This window comes from Salmo salar, chromosome 16, assembly GCF_965601325.2.
Source record: "Salmo salar chromosome 16, fSalSal1, whole genome shotgun sequence".
Lineage (NCBI taxonomy): Eukaryota > Metazoa > Chordata > Actinopteri > Salmoniformes > Salmonidae > Salmo > Salmo salar.
This window is the reverse complement of record NC_138306.1, coordinates 84,383,897-84,398,194: the sequence shown is the minus strand read 5'-3', so window position 1 is coordinate 84,398,194 and position 14,298 is coordinate 84,383,897. Positions and strand designations below refer to the sequence as shown.

Here is a 14,298-nt window from a genome sequence, read left to right as displayed (position 1 = left end):
CCGAGTTTGATCAATTCAAAACGATTTTTCCCAGTGGGCGCTTCTTTTTTCCCGACCGAGATCCCAGTTGTTTTGAAAGGACTGAAGTAGTTCCCAGTTCTTTTGAACGGGGCAACTGTTAAACTCATGACACACTTAACTATTGGCGCATTCAAAATAACTGGGAACTTGGAAAAAAAACGATCCAACTCTGGATCTCAGGCCTTTTTCTAGAGCTCCAAATGACGTCATGATTTGACCTTGTATTTTTCCAAGTTCAAATGCACCATTCAAAACTGGGAACTCTGAAAAATACGAGGTCAAATTATGACGTCAGTGAGCTTAAGGTCGTCTTACACACCCAGTGACAGTAGCGTTACCCTACATGTCAAACTCATACCACAGAGGGCCGAGTGTCTGCGGGTTTCAGCTCCTTCCTTGTACTTGATTGATGAATTAAGTCACTAATTAGGAACGCCCCTCACCTGGTTGTCTAGGTCTTAATTGAAAGGAAAACCCCAAAACCAGCAGACTTTTTTATTTATTTATTTGACCTTTATTTAACTTGGCAAGTCAGTTAAGAACAAATTCTTATTTTCAATGACGGCCTAGGAACGGTGGGTTAACTGCCTTGTTCAGGTGCAGAACGACAGATTTTTACCTTGTCAGCTCAGGGATTCGATCTTGCAACCTTTCAGTTACAAGTCCAACGCTCTCCAGGCTACATTAGGCCCAAACTCCATCCAGCTGTGTAGTGCTAGGATAAAAACCAAAACATGCACCCAGATGGTGCATGGACCGAGTTTGGGAAACCCTGCATACATTCCATTCAAACGTGTGGTAAATGCAGAGGGGATTTCTTAAGCTCATTGCCTATGCCAGGGCTCTCCAACCCTGTTCCTGGAGCGCTACCGTCCTATAGGTTGATATTCTGTTAGTTACAACTGGGGTTGGAGCGAAAACCTACAGGAGGGTATCGCTCCAAGAACAGGGTTGGAGAGCCCTGGCCTATGCAGTAAACCCTTTCACCCAGTCGTATCCCTGCTAGATTGTAACTCCAACCAACTGCAGCAATGAAAGAGGACACAGCAGAGAATCACTACAAAGTCTGTTTTATTGAGAAAGCAACGGAAGCTTGTATTTGTGTCTTTAAAAAAAGGGATAAAAGAAATGAAATTAACGACGATTCCAACATGTTACACACATTTTTCATCATGGGAGAGAGGTAGGAGGAGGGGGACAAGGTTGGAAGAGGGGGATAATTAGGTCTTGGCTCATCTTAAAACCTTCCAGAACGTTCCCGATCCCTGGACCTCCTTTTCTCGCGGTCCCGTCCGCCACCTCTTCCGCCGTCGCCACCACGGCCACGGTCTCGGGAGCGAGAACGCCTTTCCCGGGATCGTGAGCGAGAGCGGTGTCCTCCTCCTCCTCCTCCTTTGCTAGAAAGGGAGAAATAAAATGCTTGAACCACATAACAGCAGCACACAACTTAACCAGCCTAGAGAATACTCAAAAAAAATCAACTAAAAATGAGGCTTTTACTTTAGTCAACTACACAAGTACCAGTGGTGGGAAAAAGTACCCAATTGTCATACTTGAGTTAAAGTAAAAGATACCTTAACAGAAAATGACTCAAGTAAAAGTGAAAGCCATACAACAAAATCCTACTTGAGTAATAGTCTAAAAGTATTTGGTTTTAAATATACTTATCAAAAGTATAAATCATTTCAAATTCCTTCTATTCAGCAAACCAGACGGCACGATTTTCTGGTTTTTTTACATTTACGAATAGCCAGGGGCACGCTCCAACACTCAGACATAATTTACAAACAAAGCATTTGTGTTTAGTGAGTCTGCCAGATCATATGCAGTAGGGATGACCAGGGATGTTCTCTTTGCGTGATTTAGACAATTTTCCTGTCCTGTTAAGCATTAAAAATGGAACGAGTACCTTTCGGTGTCAAGGAAAATATCATGAGGAAATCGTACATAATTTTCTTTAGGAATGTGGCGGAGTAAAAGTTAAAGCCATCAAAGATACAAATAGTAAAGTACAGATACCCCAAAAAACTAAAGTAGTACTTTAAAGTATTTTTACACCACTCCCAAGTACAGTATTGGATGCTTCACCATTCAATCCCATCAAACAGTCAAACATTGACACAGAACAAGGTCTTCCTGGAATACAAACATTCCCTAGAATGTGTCCTACCCTTTTCTGCGGCGTCCATACAGGTCCCGGCGAAGTTCCCTGGAGATGGGTTTCAGGTGCATGAAGTTACAGAAGCCTCCTCTGGTGCACTCTCTGTGGATGGTAAGCAAGCAGAGGGTTAATACTGTTACCGTGAGAAAAGCTTTTCCAATCTCCACCTGTATCCACTGACTAATCACATTTACCACCCTGCACTCCAAACCAGAGGCTTAGCTAGCTACATGTATCTCTCCTGCTGGAGTTAGCCAAACAGTTCAACTGTAGCCTAAGCAAACGACGGGTAGTTCCAATGGAAAAACACTTGTGGTGCCATCCCAAATGACACCCTATATAGTGCACTACTTTTGACCAGGGCCCATAGGGAATAGGATGCCATTTCCTAACACAGCCTGAGTTATATGCTGCAGGGAGACAAGACTACATTCTTCCTGTTGGATAAGAGGTGGCAACTTAAGCCAAGGGTGTAATTAATTAGGAAGCAAATGGAACAAAACAGGGAGGATTCTGAATTTGTCCAATAGAAACTCTAGTTTTCGGTGTAAAACTTTTCCGTTTGGTTTACGTTGAAAAGAGTTTTCTGATTACATGGTGGAACTGTAAAAATATGGTGGAATGCAGTGGTGAAACAAGGCGTCTGGTTATTGTTGCAGGTACACTGACTGTCAAACACAGTAGTGTATAGATATTCATCAGAAAGAGAGATCGACACTGACCCCATCTCATACTGCCGACAGCAGGCTTCCCTGAAGTCAGTGACGGGGGAGAGCTCTGAGTGGACAGGCTGACCGTTGAACCAGCGGTTGTTCAGGTCCATCACCGCTTTCTCCGCATCCTCTTCCCGACGAAACTATACACACAGAGAGAGAAGAGAGGCCATGTTTTAGACAGATTTACACTGATGAAGGTCGATGAACCCAAAGACGAGAGACTATAAAAACAGGACTTTTTCCTGTTTCCCCAGACAGATTAACGCAACACACTGAAGATGGATGAAGGGAGAATTTAACATGGCTGACATGGGATCTCTGACCCTCACCTTCACATAGACGTTGCCGACCAGATGGTCTCCGAGGTTGTCACACACGTTCATCTCCTCCACCTCTCCGTACTTCTCCTCCATCTCTGTGAAGACTTCCTGTAGAGGTTAAGGTCAGAAGATGGGGTTAGGGTCATGTGTGACAAAACAATCACTGATTGATAAGTAAAGCAGCACCATGAAGACCCACTAATAAACTACACTGAACAAAAATATAGAAACAACATGCAACAATTTCAAAGACATTAATGAGTTACAGTTCACATAAGGAAATCAGTCATTGAAATAAATTCATTAGGCCCTATTCTATGGATTTCACATGACTGGGAATACAGATATGCATCTGTTGGTCACAGATACCTTAAAGAAAAAGGTAGGGCGTGGATCAGAAAACCAGTCAGTATCTGGTGTGACCATTGTTTGCCTCATGCAGGGCGACACATCTCCTTCGCATAGTTGATCAGGGTGTTGATTATGGCCTGAGGAATGTTGTTCCACTCCTCTTCAATGGCTGTGCGAAGTTTCTGGATATTGGCGGGAACTGGAACAAGCTGTCGTACACGTCAATCCAGAGCATCCCAAACATGCTGAACGGGTGACATGTCTGGTGAGTATGCAGACCATGGAAGAACTGGGACACTGTCAGCTCCCAGGAATTGTGTACAGCTTCTTGTGACATGGGGCAGTGCATTATGCTGAAACACGAGGTGATGGCGCGTGGATGAATGGCACGACAATGGGCCTCAGGATCTTGTCACATATTGCTGTGTATTCAAATTGCCATGGATAAAATGCAATTGTGTTTGTTGTCCATAGCGTATGCCTGCTCATACCATAACCCTACCATAGGGAACTCTGTTCATAACGCTGACATCAGCAAACCGCTCGCCCACGCAACGCCATACACGTGGTCTGCGATTGGAAGTACTGCCAAATTCTCTAAAACAACAGTGGTGGCTTATGAGAGATATTAACATTCAATTCTCTGGCAACAGCTCTGTTGGACATGTTCTGCAGTCAGCAAGCCAACTGCACACTCCCTCAACTTGAGACATCTGTGGCATTGTGTTGAGTGACAAAACTGCACATTTTAGAGCAGCCTTTTGTCACCAGCACAAGGTGCACCTGTGTAATGATCATGCTGTTTAATCAGCTTGTTGATATGCCACACCGGTCAGGTGGATGGATTATCTTGGCAAAGGAGAAATGCTCACTAACAGGGATGTAAACAAAATTGTACACAAAATTGTAAAGAAATTTGTGCGTGTGGAACATTTCTGGGATTTTTTTATTTTAGCTCATGAAACCAACACTTTATTTAGAGATCCATTAATAACTAGATCTGTTATGATTAGACTTATTCTAGAGACCAACTAGTCTAGACTCTTTTCTTTAAATGTGATCTAAGCAGCAGCAGTAAACAACAGCCTGCTCTTGGAAACAATACTAACATTATTCTATAGTACAGGTCATCACCGCAGGTCAAACCAATGACATAATACACTGACAGGCCCTGTTTGAGAGCATCAAAACCATGATGTATTATGGGTAAATTTTGACTGAGTAATCTACAAATAATATTGAGTAGTAATTTATGATACAAGGCGATTTGTACATCAGTTGTGTCTCGCCTTCAAAGTCAGCTGCAATGTGGAACATACCCATGGTTTCTACACGGCTGACAGACTCACTGAGGGTCTTTTCTATTACCCAACTACATATCCTCTACTGTACAAATACTGCCCCTTTCACATCAGTGAACAGGGACAATATTGGCACAGCAGTATTGATCCTGTTGTGAAAAGTAAATGGGAGAGAGGAAGTTGATACCGTGCACAACAGGCATGTTTGGCAGTGATAAGGTGAAACATCACAAGTCTCTCATGCCGAGGTCACTCACCTCAAAGAACTCGTCATAGTGCTCTTGCATCTCCACATCGCTGACGGCACCTAAAACCATGAACAAATAACCAGTCAGAAAGCAGCTAGGCGGAGGCAGAGTCACTAAGCATCTGCATCAGTGCAATTTCACGTCCAGCGACTTACGAGAATATATAGACAACATACCAAGCTAAACCATGAAACTAACATACAAGTTAACGTTGTGTACGTTTCACATTTGTCTTATAGCCACCATTTTAATTCCCTGTTACTTTATCCCCCTTGGAAATCCCCAGATAAACATTACAATGGTGCAGCAGCTTAGTAAATCAGGCCAGTAATCTATTAGAATTGTATCAATTAAACCAAGTTCATGTATACATTAAGATGACACCACTTTGGAACAACAATCTTAATGACAGTGTCTCAGCACAAGCCAGCTTCAGTGACGGCGTTTGAGAACACTGGCAGTGGAGCTGGCTGGTGCTGAAAATGAGTGCCAACGAAGCTAGTATGAGCAAGAAATGCATGCAAACTAGTCAATTTTAGAAGTTGAAAGTCTAGAAATATACAGAAACATTAACTGCATTTCAGGAGTATTTTACCCATAACATTCAACCTGAAGGACAGGACAGACGGCTCCCCATTTTCCGCTTGCCTGAGGTCTTGGTATTAAACTGAATGACCCTCATGCAAGAGGAAATATAATGCAAGCATGACACATTTACTCATACTAAATCGACATAAGAACCTAGGCTAGGTAAATATATAGCTGATATCTTGCCAGTCAGAGGGGTCTATGGGAATGGTATGCTTTTCAGAGCTATTGATCAAGTGACATGTCTGGCCTTCTCCATGACAAAAACACTACTTCAAAATGTATATTTTGCATGAGCAACAGCATTATTGTGTGCCATGGGGAAAGTTATCCACACTGAGCCCATCACATCAGGCTCACATCAGTGATGCCTCCAGGGAAAACAGTGTACATGTTTGGATTCAGCTAATAGGAATATAATAGCATATGGGTGTTGGCTGGGCACATTGTTTTTAGTAGCCTGGACCTGAATTCAAACTAAACATTTCCCAGGAAAAATATCTAAGATATTACTACTGTTTCCTGGCAAATGGGGGTGTTGTTGCAGCAAAGGTAGGTAGGTGTACACCAGATAACAGTATAATATAATGGAGGTGTTGTAGCGTAGGTAGGTAGGTAGGTGTACACCAGATAACAGTATAATATAATGGAGGTGTTGTTGCAGTGTAGGTAGGTAGGTGTACACCAGATAACAGTATAATATAATGGAGGTGTTGTTGTAGTGTAGGTAGGTAGGTGTACACCAGATAACAGTATAATATAATGGAGGTGTTGTAGCGTAGGTAGTTAGGTGTACACCAGATAACAGTATAATGGAGGTGTTGTTGCAGTGTAGGTAGGTAGGTGTACACCAGATAACAGTATAATATAATGGAGGTGTTGTTGTAGTGTAGGTAGGTAGGTGTACACCAGATAACAGTATAATATAATGGAGGTGTTGTAGCGTAGGTAGTTAGGTGTACACCAGATAACAGTATAATGGAGGTGTTGTTGTAGTGTAGGTAGGTAGGTAGGTAGGTGTACACCAGATAACAGTATAATATAATGGAGGTGTTGTTACAGTGTAGGTAGGTAGGTGTACACCAGATAACAGTATAATATAATGGAGGTGTTGTTGCAGTGTAGGTAGGTAGGTAGGTGTACACCAGATAACAGTATAATATAATGGAGGTGTTGTTGCAGTGTAGGTAGGTAGGTAGGTGTACACCAGATAACAGTATAATATAATGGAGGTGTTGTTGTAGTGTAGGTAGGTAGCTGTACACCAGATAACAGTATAATATAATGGAGGTGTTGTTGTAGTGTAGGTAGGTGTACACCAGATAACAGTATAATATAATGGAGGTGTTGTTACAGTGTAGGTAGGTGTACACCAGATAACAGTATAATATAATGGAGGTGTTGTTACAGTGTAGGTAGGTGTACACCAGATAACAGTATAATGGAGGTGTTGTAGTGTAGGTAGGTAGGTGTACACCAGATAACAGTATAATATAATGGAGGTGGTGTTGTAGTGTAGGTAGGTGTACACCAGATAACAGTATAATATAATGGAGGTGTTGTTGTAGTGTAGGTAGGTAGGTGTACACCAGATAACAGTATAATGGAGGTGTTGTTGTAGTGTAGGTAGGTAGGTGTACACCAGATAACAGTATAATGGAGGTGTTGTAGTGTAGGTAGGTGTACACCAGATAACAGTACAATATAATGGAGGTGTTGTTGTAGTGTAGGTAGGTGTACACCAGATGACAGTATAATATAATGGAGGTGTTGTTGCAGTGTAGGTAGGTGTACACCAGATAACAGTATAATGGAGGTGTTGTTGTAGTGTAGGTAGGTAGGTGTACACCAGATAACAGTATAATATAATGGAGGTGTTGTAGTGTAGGTAGGTAGGTGTACACCAGATAACAGTATAATATAATGGAGGTGTTGTAGTGTAGGTAGGTGTACACCAGATAACAGTATAATATAATGGAGGTGTTGTTGTAGTGTAGGTAGGTGTACACTAGATGACAGTATAATATAATGGAGGTGTTGTTGCAGTGTAGGTAGGTGTACACCAGATAACAGTATAATGGAGGTGTTGTAGTGTAGGTAGGTATACACCAGATAACAGTATAATATAATGGAGGTGTTGTTGTATAATATAATGGAGGTGGTGTTGTAGTGTAGGTAGGTGTACACCAGATAACAGTATAATATAATGGAGGTGTTGTTGTAGTGTAGGTAGGTAGGTGTACACCAGATAACAGTATAATGGAGGTGTTGTTGTAGTGTAGGTAGGTAGGTGTACACCAGATAACAGTATAATGGAGGTGTTGTAGTGTAGGTAGGTGTACACCAGATAACAGTACAATATAATGGAGGTGTTGTTGTAGTGTAGGTAGGTGTACACCAGATGACAGTATAATATAATGGAGGTGTTGTTGCAGTGTAGGTAGGTGTACACCAGATAACAGTATAATGGAGGTGTTGTTGTAGTGTAGGTAGGTAGGTGTACACCAGATAACAGTATAATATAATGGAGGTGTTGTAGTGTAGGTAGGTAGGTGTACACCAGATAACAGTATAATATAATGGAGGTGTTGTAGTGTAGGTAGGTGTACACCAGATAACAGTATAATATAATGGAGGTGTTGTTGTAGTGTAGGTAGGTGTACACTAGATGACAGTATAATATAATGGAGGTGTTGTTGCAGTGTAGGTAGGTGTACACCAGATAACAGTATAATGGAGGTGTTGTAGTGTAGGTAGGTATACACCAGATAACAGTATAATATAATGGAGGTGTTGTTGTATAATATAATGGAGGTGGTGTTGTAGTGTAGGTAGGTGTACACCAGATAACAGTATAATATAATGGAGGTGTTGTTGCAGTGTAGGTAGGTAGGTGTACACCAGATAACAGTACAATATAATGGAGGTGTTGTTGTAGTGTAGGTAGGTGTACACCAGATGACAGTATAATATAATGGAGGTATTGTAGTGTAGGTTGGTGTACACCAGATAACAGTATAATGGAGGTGTTGTTGCAGTGTAGGTAGGTGTACACCAGATAACAGTATAATGGAGGTGTTGTTGTAGTGTAGGTAGGTAGGTGTACACCAGATAACAGTATAACATAATGGAGGTGTTGTAGTGTAGGTTGGTGTACACCAGATAACAGTATAATGGAGGTGTTGTAGTGTAGGTAGGTAGGTGTACACCAGATAACAGTATAATGGAGGTGTTGTAGTGTAGGTAGGTAGGTGTACACCAGATAACAGTATAATATAATGGTGTTGTAGTGTAGGTAGGTGTACACCAGATAACAGTATAATATAATGGTGTTGTAGTGTAGGTAGGTAGGTGTACACCAGATAACAGTATAATATAATGGTGTTGTAGTGTAGGTAGGTAGGTGTACACCAGATAACAGTATAATATAACGGGCAGTCCATGCCGCAGGGCCTTGCAAATGTAGGGGGAACTTACAGCGTATACCATCGGCAGACTGGGCAGTGTTTTGAGGGTTACGGTAAATGTTCAACAGGGCAATGGTCTGAAATACAAAACGGACATTTTTGTGATACATGTCAAGCAGAAATGGGGTTTTGGGGGAAGAAAGTTAAATTAGATAAAGTATCATGCTCCTTACAGCAGGCCCTGAAGAGAACACACTAGGGTCAGCTAATACTTCCTCAATGGACACATTTGAAGCCATAACTAGCTTCATTAGTCCCCTGTATGGAACTCTGCTCTGAAGCATAGAGTGCATGGTGTGATCTGAAATGCTGAAAGAGAAGGTAACGGTGTGTCTCCTGACCACAGACGTCTCTGCCAGGGCTTCACAGGAGGCTGCAATCACAAGGAACTGTGAACGAATCAAAGTAATGCCAGTTAAAAAGAGACATTACTGACAAGTGTTACTGGAGAAGTAGCAAGGACTCTGGTAGGTTCATGTGTTGAACATTCAATCCAACACATTTTCCCAAAGGAAATCGCCGTTTGTGAATAGGTCACAGTACAAAAGCCATCTAAGTAAGCACATGTGAAGCCATCTCTGGGCTATGGAGGGAGGGAGGTGTTTGGCTAGTTCTGAGGTCCTTGTTTGGAAAGTCAGTCATCAGAAGAGAACAGAACCGTGGCCCAGACAGACTCCTGTGAGAGTCCACAGCCATACCTACCTGTGTGAGAGGAGAGGCGTCAGCTCTGGTAAGACAGGGCTCAACACTGGGTACTGCTCACACAGTGGAGGGTTACAACTAGGTCTACCCAATTATAGGTCTTGTGCTCAAGGAAGTTTGGGATTTCAATTGGTTAACATAGCCTATAGCAGAATGGAATATGTTTGTTTTGAGTGGCTGAGAGATTGTGTATAAGAGGGCAAAGACTGAGGCAGAGGAAACAAATATTTGACGATACAAAACAGAGATTGAGGAGCATCCTGTTAATTTATCTGGTAGTAATGGTTTGCCATTCAGGGTGGGGACTGGGAGGAGCAGTTACAGTAGCCGAAGTGTGAGAAAGGTACTATAATGTTGGGTTCCCTGCTAACAGTGCTGAGGCAGTCCCTCACAGCTCGGCTGCTACGTGACCTACATATGGGGAGCAGGAGGGGGGAAAAGGAGGGATTTCTGAACCCGAGGCAGATCTTTGGACTTACAGCGAGAGGCGTCGGCCGTCTGTGCACTGTTTTGGGGGTTACGGTAGATGTTTTGAATCAAGATGGTCTGCCGGGGATGACAAGAATACAAGAGATAAATTATTAAATTTGTGTAAATCCCAAATGAGTCTAGGTCCCTGATTATTGACGTAAATACACTATTGTGTTTACTGACTTAGGAATCGAATCTCTCCTCAGAATCTATGGGCTGTATTTCAGAGAAGTTGGGGTAGAGGAAAGAATGTGAACGGAGCGAGCAGCGAGTTTCCAAAGGCTGGAGCGCCAGCCTTCTCACCCGATTCCAATAGCGCTCACTTCCCGAGCTCAGGGCATGCCCAGCCCAGCATGCATTTGTAGTCTACCTGTGTGCTACTATAGCCCCTTGCTTTAGCTACTGTCATCAAGTATGCTACATATTTCCATAAAAAAATACAAATAATAATAATAATCAAGGTGACTTACAAAGACGAGGAGGATCAAGAGTGAGTGCGGTGATGTAGTCTCTACAACTAAAGAATCATTTTGGTGGCTTCCCGGGTCTAAGGCACTGCATTGCAGTGTTGCGGAGTCACTACAGCCAGGGGTTCGATCCCAGGCCGTGTCACAACCGGCCGTGTCACAACCGGCCGTGTCACAACCGGCCGTGTCTGGGAGTCCCATATGGCGGCGCACAATTGGCCCAGCGTCATCTGGGTTAGGGGAGGGTTTGGCCGGGGGGGGCTTTACTTGGCTCATCGCGCTCTTGTGACTCGTGGCAGGCCAGGCGCCTGAAGGCTGTCTTCGGTCATCAGTTGAACGGGGTTTCCTCCAACAAATTGGTGCGTCTGGCTTCCGGGTTAAGCGAGCGTGTGTTAAGAAGCGCGGCTTGGCGGGTCGTTTCGAAGGACACACAACTCAACCTTCAACTCTCCCGAGCTCGTTGGGGAATGGCAGCGACGAGACAAAATAGTGAACACGAAATCAGGGAGAAAAAGGGGGGGTCAAAATTACACCCCAAAAAAATCATTGTGGAATCTGAAAAAATATCCCGAAAGCATGATGGGAACTTACTACATGCACATGCTAACAGAAAGGAACGAGGCGGGTAGCTAGCTAAGAGTGTCATTGTAGCAAAGTATTTATAAACTAAGTTTTGTTCATTTTGGTTCTATTATCTATACAATAGGCCATAATTGATTTTGGCCCAATAGGTCTGGCATATTACCTCTTTCAAGGAGCTTTCCATTTAAATTGTGATTCAAACGAATGGAGCGGCTGTTTTTTTCTTCTTCTGTGTCTGCGGAGCGTTTTTTTAGCGGAGCAATTGGAAAGGACGTGGATTGCCGCGCAAGCACCCCTCCATGAGCGGGATTTCTGACCGGCTCAACTCCGCCCAGATGCTCTGGTAGAGGATCATCCAATCAGTCTACTGATAGAAAGCTTTGTTTTGTTTCTCATGGTTCGGCATAGGGCCAAGCACAACTATCCTGAGTTGGGAGACCTAGGGTTGGGTCAGATTGAGTCTTTCGATATGAAGTGGCTAAGCTGTTTAATGAAGCACAAGGACAGGGGAACTGAGCTGCCATCGTGTCCATCAAATGTCTACCAAAGAGCCAGGCAAGCCGTCACTAAATGAGGGGAGCAGGTTGGCCACATGTCCATGTGAGCATCGTCAAAAGACCCAGGTTGGAGGAAAATATATACCATTCAGGATAACACTACTTCATTTCATCAAGGTTGTGCCATCTGCCATTGCATCATGCATACCATAATCAGCATTAGCCTACCAGTGGCTAGGGTGACCACATATCCCGGATTGTGCAGGACACTCCCACATTTAAATTAAAACACCACTAACTTACAAAAAAGTTAGTTGTCTGTATTTAAGTCAGATTTCCTATTCATTTGATGAGAATTGACATTCTTAACCGTCTCTTTTGTAGTCATGTTGCACTTTTGACAAGATATTATAAGGCCGTGGTACTGGTAACGTTGAACACTTCTCCAATCGTTGAGGATCTCTGATATTCTGCACAGCGCAAGATGAGACTTAAGCCAATGTCGTATTGTCAACCAAAATCACATTTGTCAAATCCTTTCGAGATTTGCAGCTGACAGTGAGTGACTTACAAAAAGTTTGCTTCTGATGAATAGCTACAAGAGTAAATATTAGACTGACAGATAAGGTCATTTTGTCACACTTGTAAGGCTCTCTACTCAGTTCCTCATTCAACGTAATTGCTGCTACTTCACTCAATCCCGTTTTAAGTCCTCCTTCCTAACTGTATTAAATTCTCTGATAAACCAGAAATGGTTCCTTGGCCAAATATTCCCTGATTTTCATAACAGCCACACATGTGGTCTCTCTTGCGTCACGTGGTCTCTTTTGCGTCACCAAATTTTGTGCGAGCCCGGAAAAAGAGTAGGCTTCATGCGCTTCAATTACCCTGGTGCAGCTGCAAAAAAACATGTATTCATGTAGGCTACACTGTCCCACGAACATCTCGCAAAATCATCCTGTTGTACCACATTTGGGTATTTTAAAAATGTGGTCACCCTACCAACAGCAGTTGCTTCTCTTCTGATGATAAATATGGACTGAAAAGCATTGACATGCTGCCTATCCTCATCAACCATAATGCAGGTTCTCTGAAAGGCAACAGAACACAATGTTATATACACACACTTCTGTAGGTAAGCCAATCGTGGAATCTGAAATGCAAACGTGCACATGGTTAGTGGAAACAGATCGGCAAACATTTAGGTCTACTTTACATCTGCTCACATCTGCTCAGCAACCTGTTCTTCCACATGATGCTATTGCAGTATGTACCTAGGCCCATTGGAACATGGAAGCAACATTGCAAACGTGAATGGAATTAGGGCTAATTGACAACACTGCATGTTTCAGTACTTCATGAATGATTATTTGATCCTACACAAGGTTAAGTCCAATCGCCACACAAACAAGTAAACAATCAAATGTGATTATAATCAGTAACGCGAGCTAGCTAACAAAAAAAGCTAAGGAAGTCCTGATACATTCTAGTGGGCTATATCACAAGCATCGGGCAATTGCTTGCCATAAACCCCTAGCTACCTAATCATATTCAAGACATAATAAGTACACTTACCTGGCTGAAAGTTGGCTTGTTGTGCAACCTAGAGCAGCGGTCCCCATGTCTGCACGCTCCAATTTTAAAGTAGAATGAACAATTGACCCTTGAATATGGACAAGAAAGTAAACAAATTAGATGTTGATAAATGGCTAGATTAGTGTTTGCTTTGTATAGTTTTGTTGCTGCATCTAACTAGCTACAATGGAAAACAAACACGATTCGGTGTGTGCTTGTGCAGTAGCCAACCTAGCCACTGGAGTCGTCTCGAGACAATGCTAAAGAGTTAGCTAGCTACAGTAGCACGCTAGTTAGCTGCAGATTAGCTTAGCAAGCCAACTTTGAGGTTATACTAACTAGCAAACTATTTAACTACTGACTTGTAAAACATTTGATACTAAATTACTCTAGAAAATGAAGATTGATTTAGCTTAGTCTGGCCGATTTGGAGGGATACTGACGCGACGCAGCACATGCCACATTTTCAAACCAAGCCGCCGCCTCCTCCATTCAAGCAAGTTAGCTAGCCCTCTACAGTATAGTCAGGAAGCTACGCTAGCTAGCCACACAAGTCTGAATGAAAAGCAACGGGTGCAGCAGCAGTCGTATTTGTAAGTAAACTGGTAGCTTGTTGGGTTAAAACGTGCACGTTCTACAGAATAGGCATTTTACTAGCATTATTATTTCAGCTTTTTCACAAAAAGACGAAATAACCTACTTGTCTTTCTCTGTTCCGAAAATGGAGGCCAGGTACTCCGCCATCTTCGGTTTGTCAACTAAACTGTGCTCTACGTCATGTATTCAACACTTGCCGCTTTTTTGATAGAGGCAAAAATTGTGCTCTTCGTC

General features: G+C 42.7%; 1 protein-coding gene across 2 annotated transcripts; it reads right to left on the bottom strand.

Moving 5' to 3' along the window:
- Positions 1-1,074: 1,074 nt before the first annotated feature.
- LOC106596967 (splicing factor U2AF 35 kDa subunit) lies at positions 1,075-14,298 on the bottom strand. 2 transcript variants are annotated; one of them, XM_045698221.1, is made up of 8 exons: positions 14,168-14,298; positions 13,468-13,555; positions 10,355-10,421; positions 5,128-5,177; positions 3,228-3,326; positions 2,905-3,038; positions 2,192-2,284; positions 1,075-1,418 (listed from the first exon to the last, which is right to left on the bottom strand). In XM_045698221.1, the coding sequence occupies exons 1-8, from the start codon at positions 14,209-14,211 to the stop codon at positions 1,259-1,261; spliced, it is 735 nt and encodes a 244-aa protein (XP_045554177.1). In that variant the 5' UTR covers positions 14,212-14,298; the 3' UTR covers positions 1,075-1,258. The 2 variants fall into 2 exon arrangements, with proteins under 2 accessions (XP_045554177.1, XP_045554176.1); XM_045698220.1 differs by lacking the exon at positions 10,355-10,421 and adding an exon at positions 9,184-9,250.

Bases quoted from the DNA above. Each gene is read 5' to 3' on its own strand.
- LOC106596967 (XM_045698221.1), bottom strand. From the start codon at position 14,211: ATGGCGGAGTACCTGGCCTCCATTTTCGGAACAGAGAAAGACAA. The intron at 10,422-13,467 runs GTAAGTGTACTT...CATCCCCGGCAG, and splicing joins ACAAGCCAACTTTCAGCCAG to ACCATCTTGATTCAAAACAT. The intron at 5,178-10,354 runs GTAAGTCCAAAG...TCATGGTTTTAG, and splicing joins GACGGCCGACGCCTCTCGCT to GTGCCGTCAGCGATGTGGAG.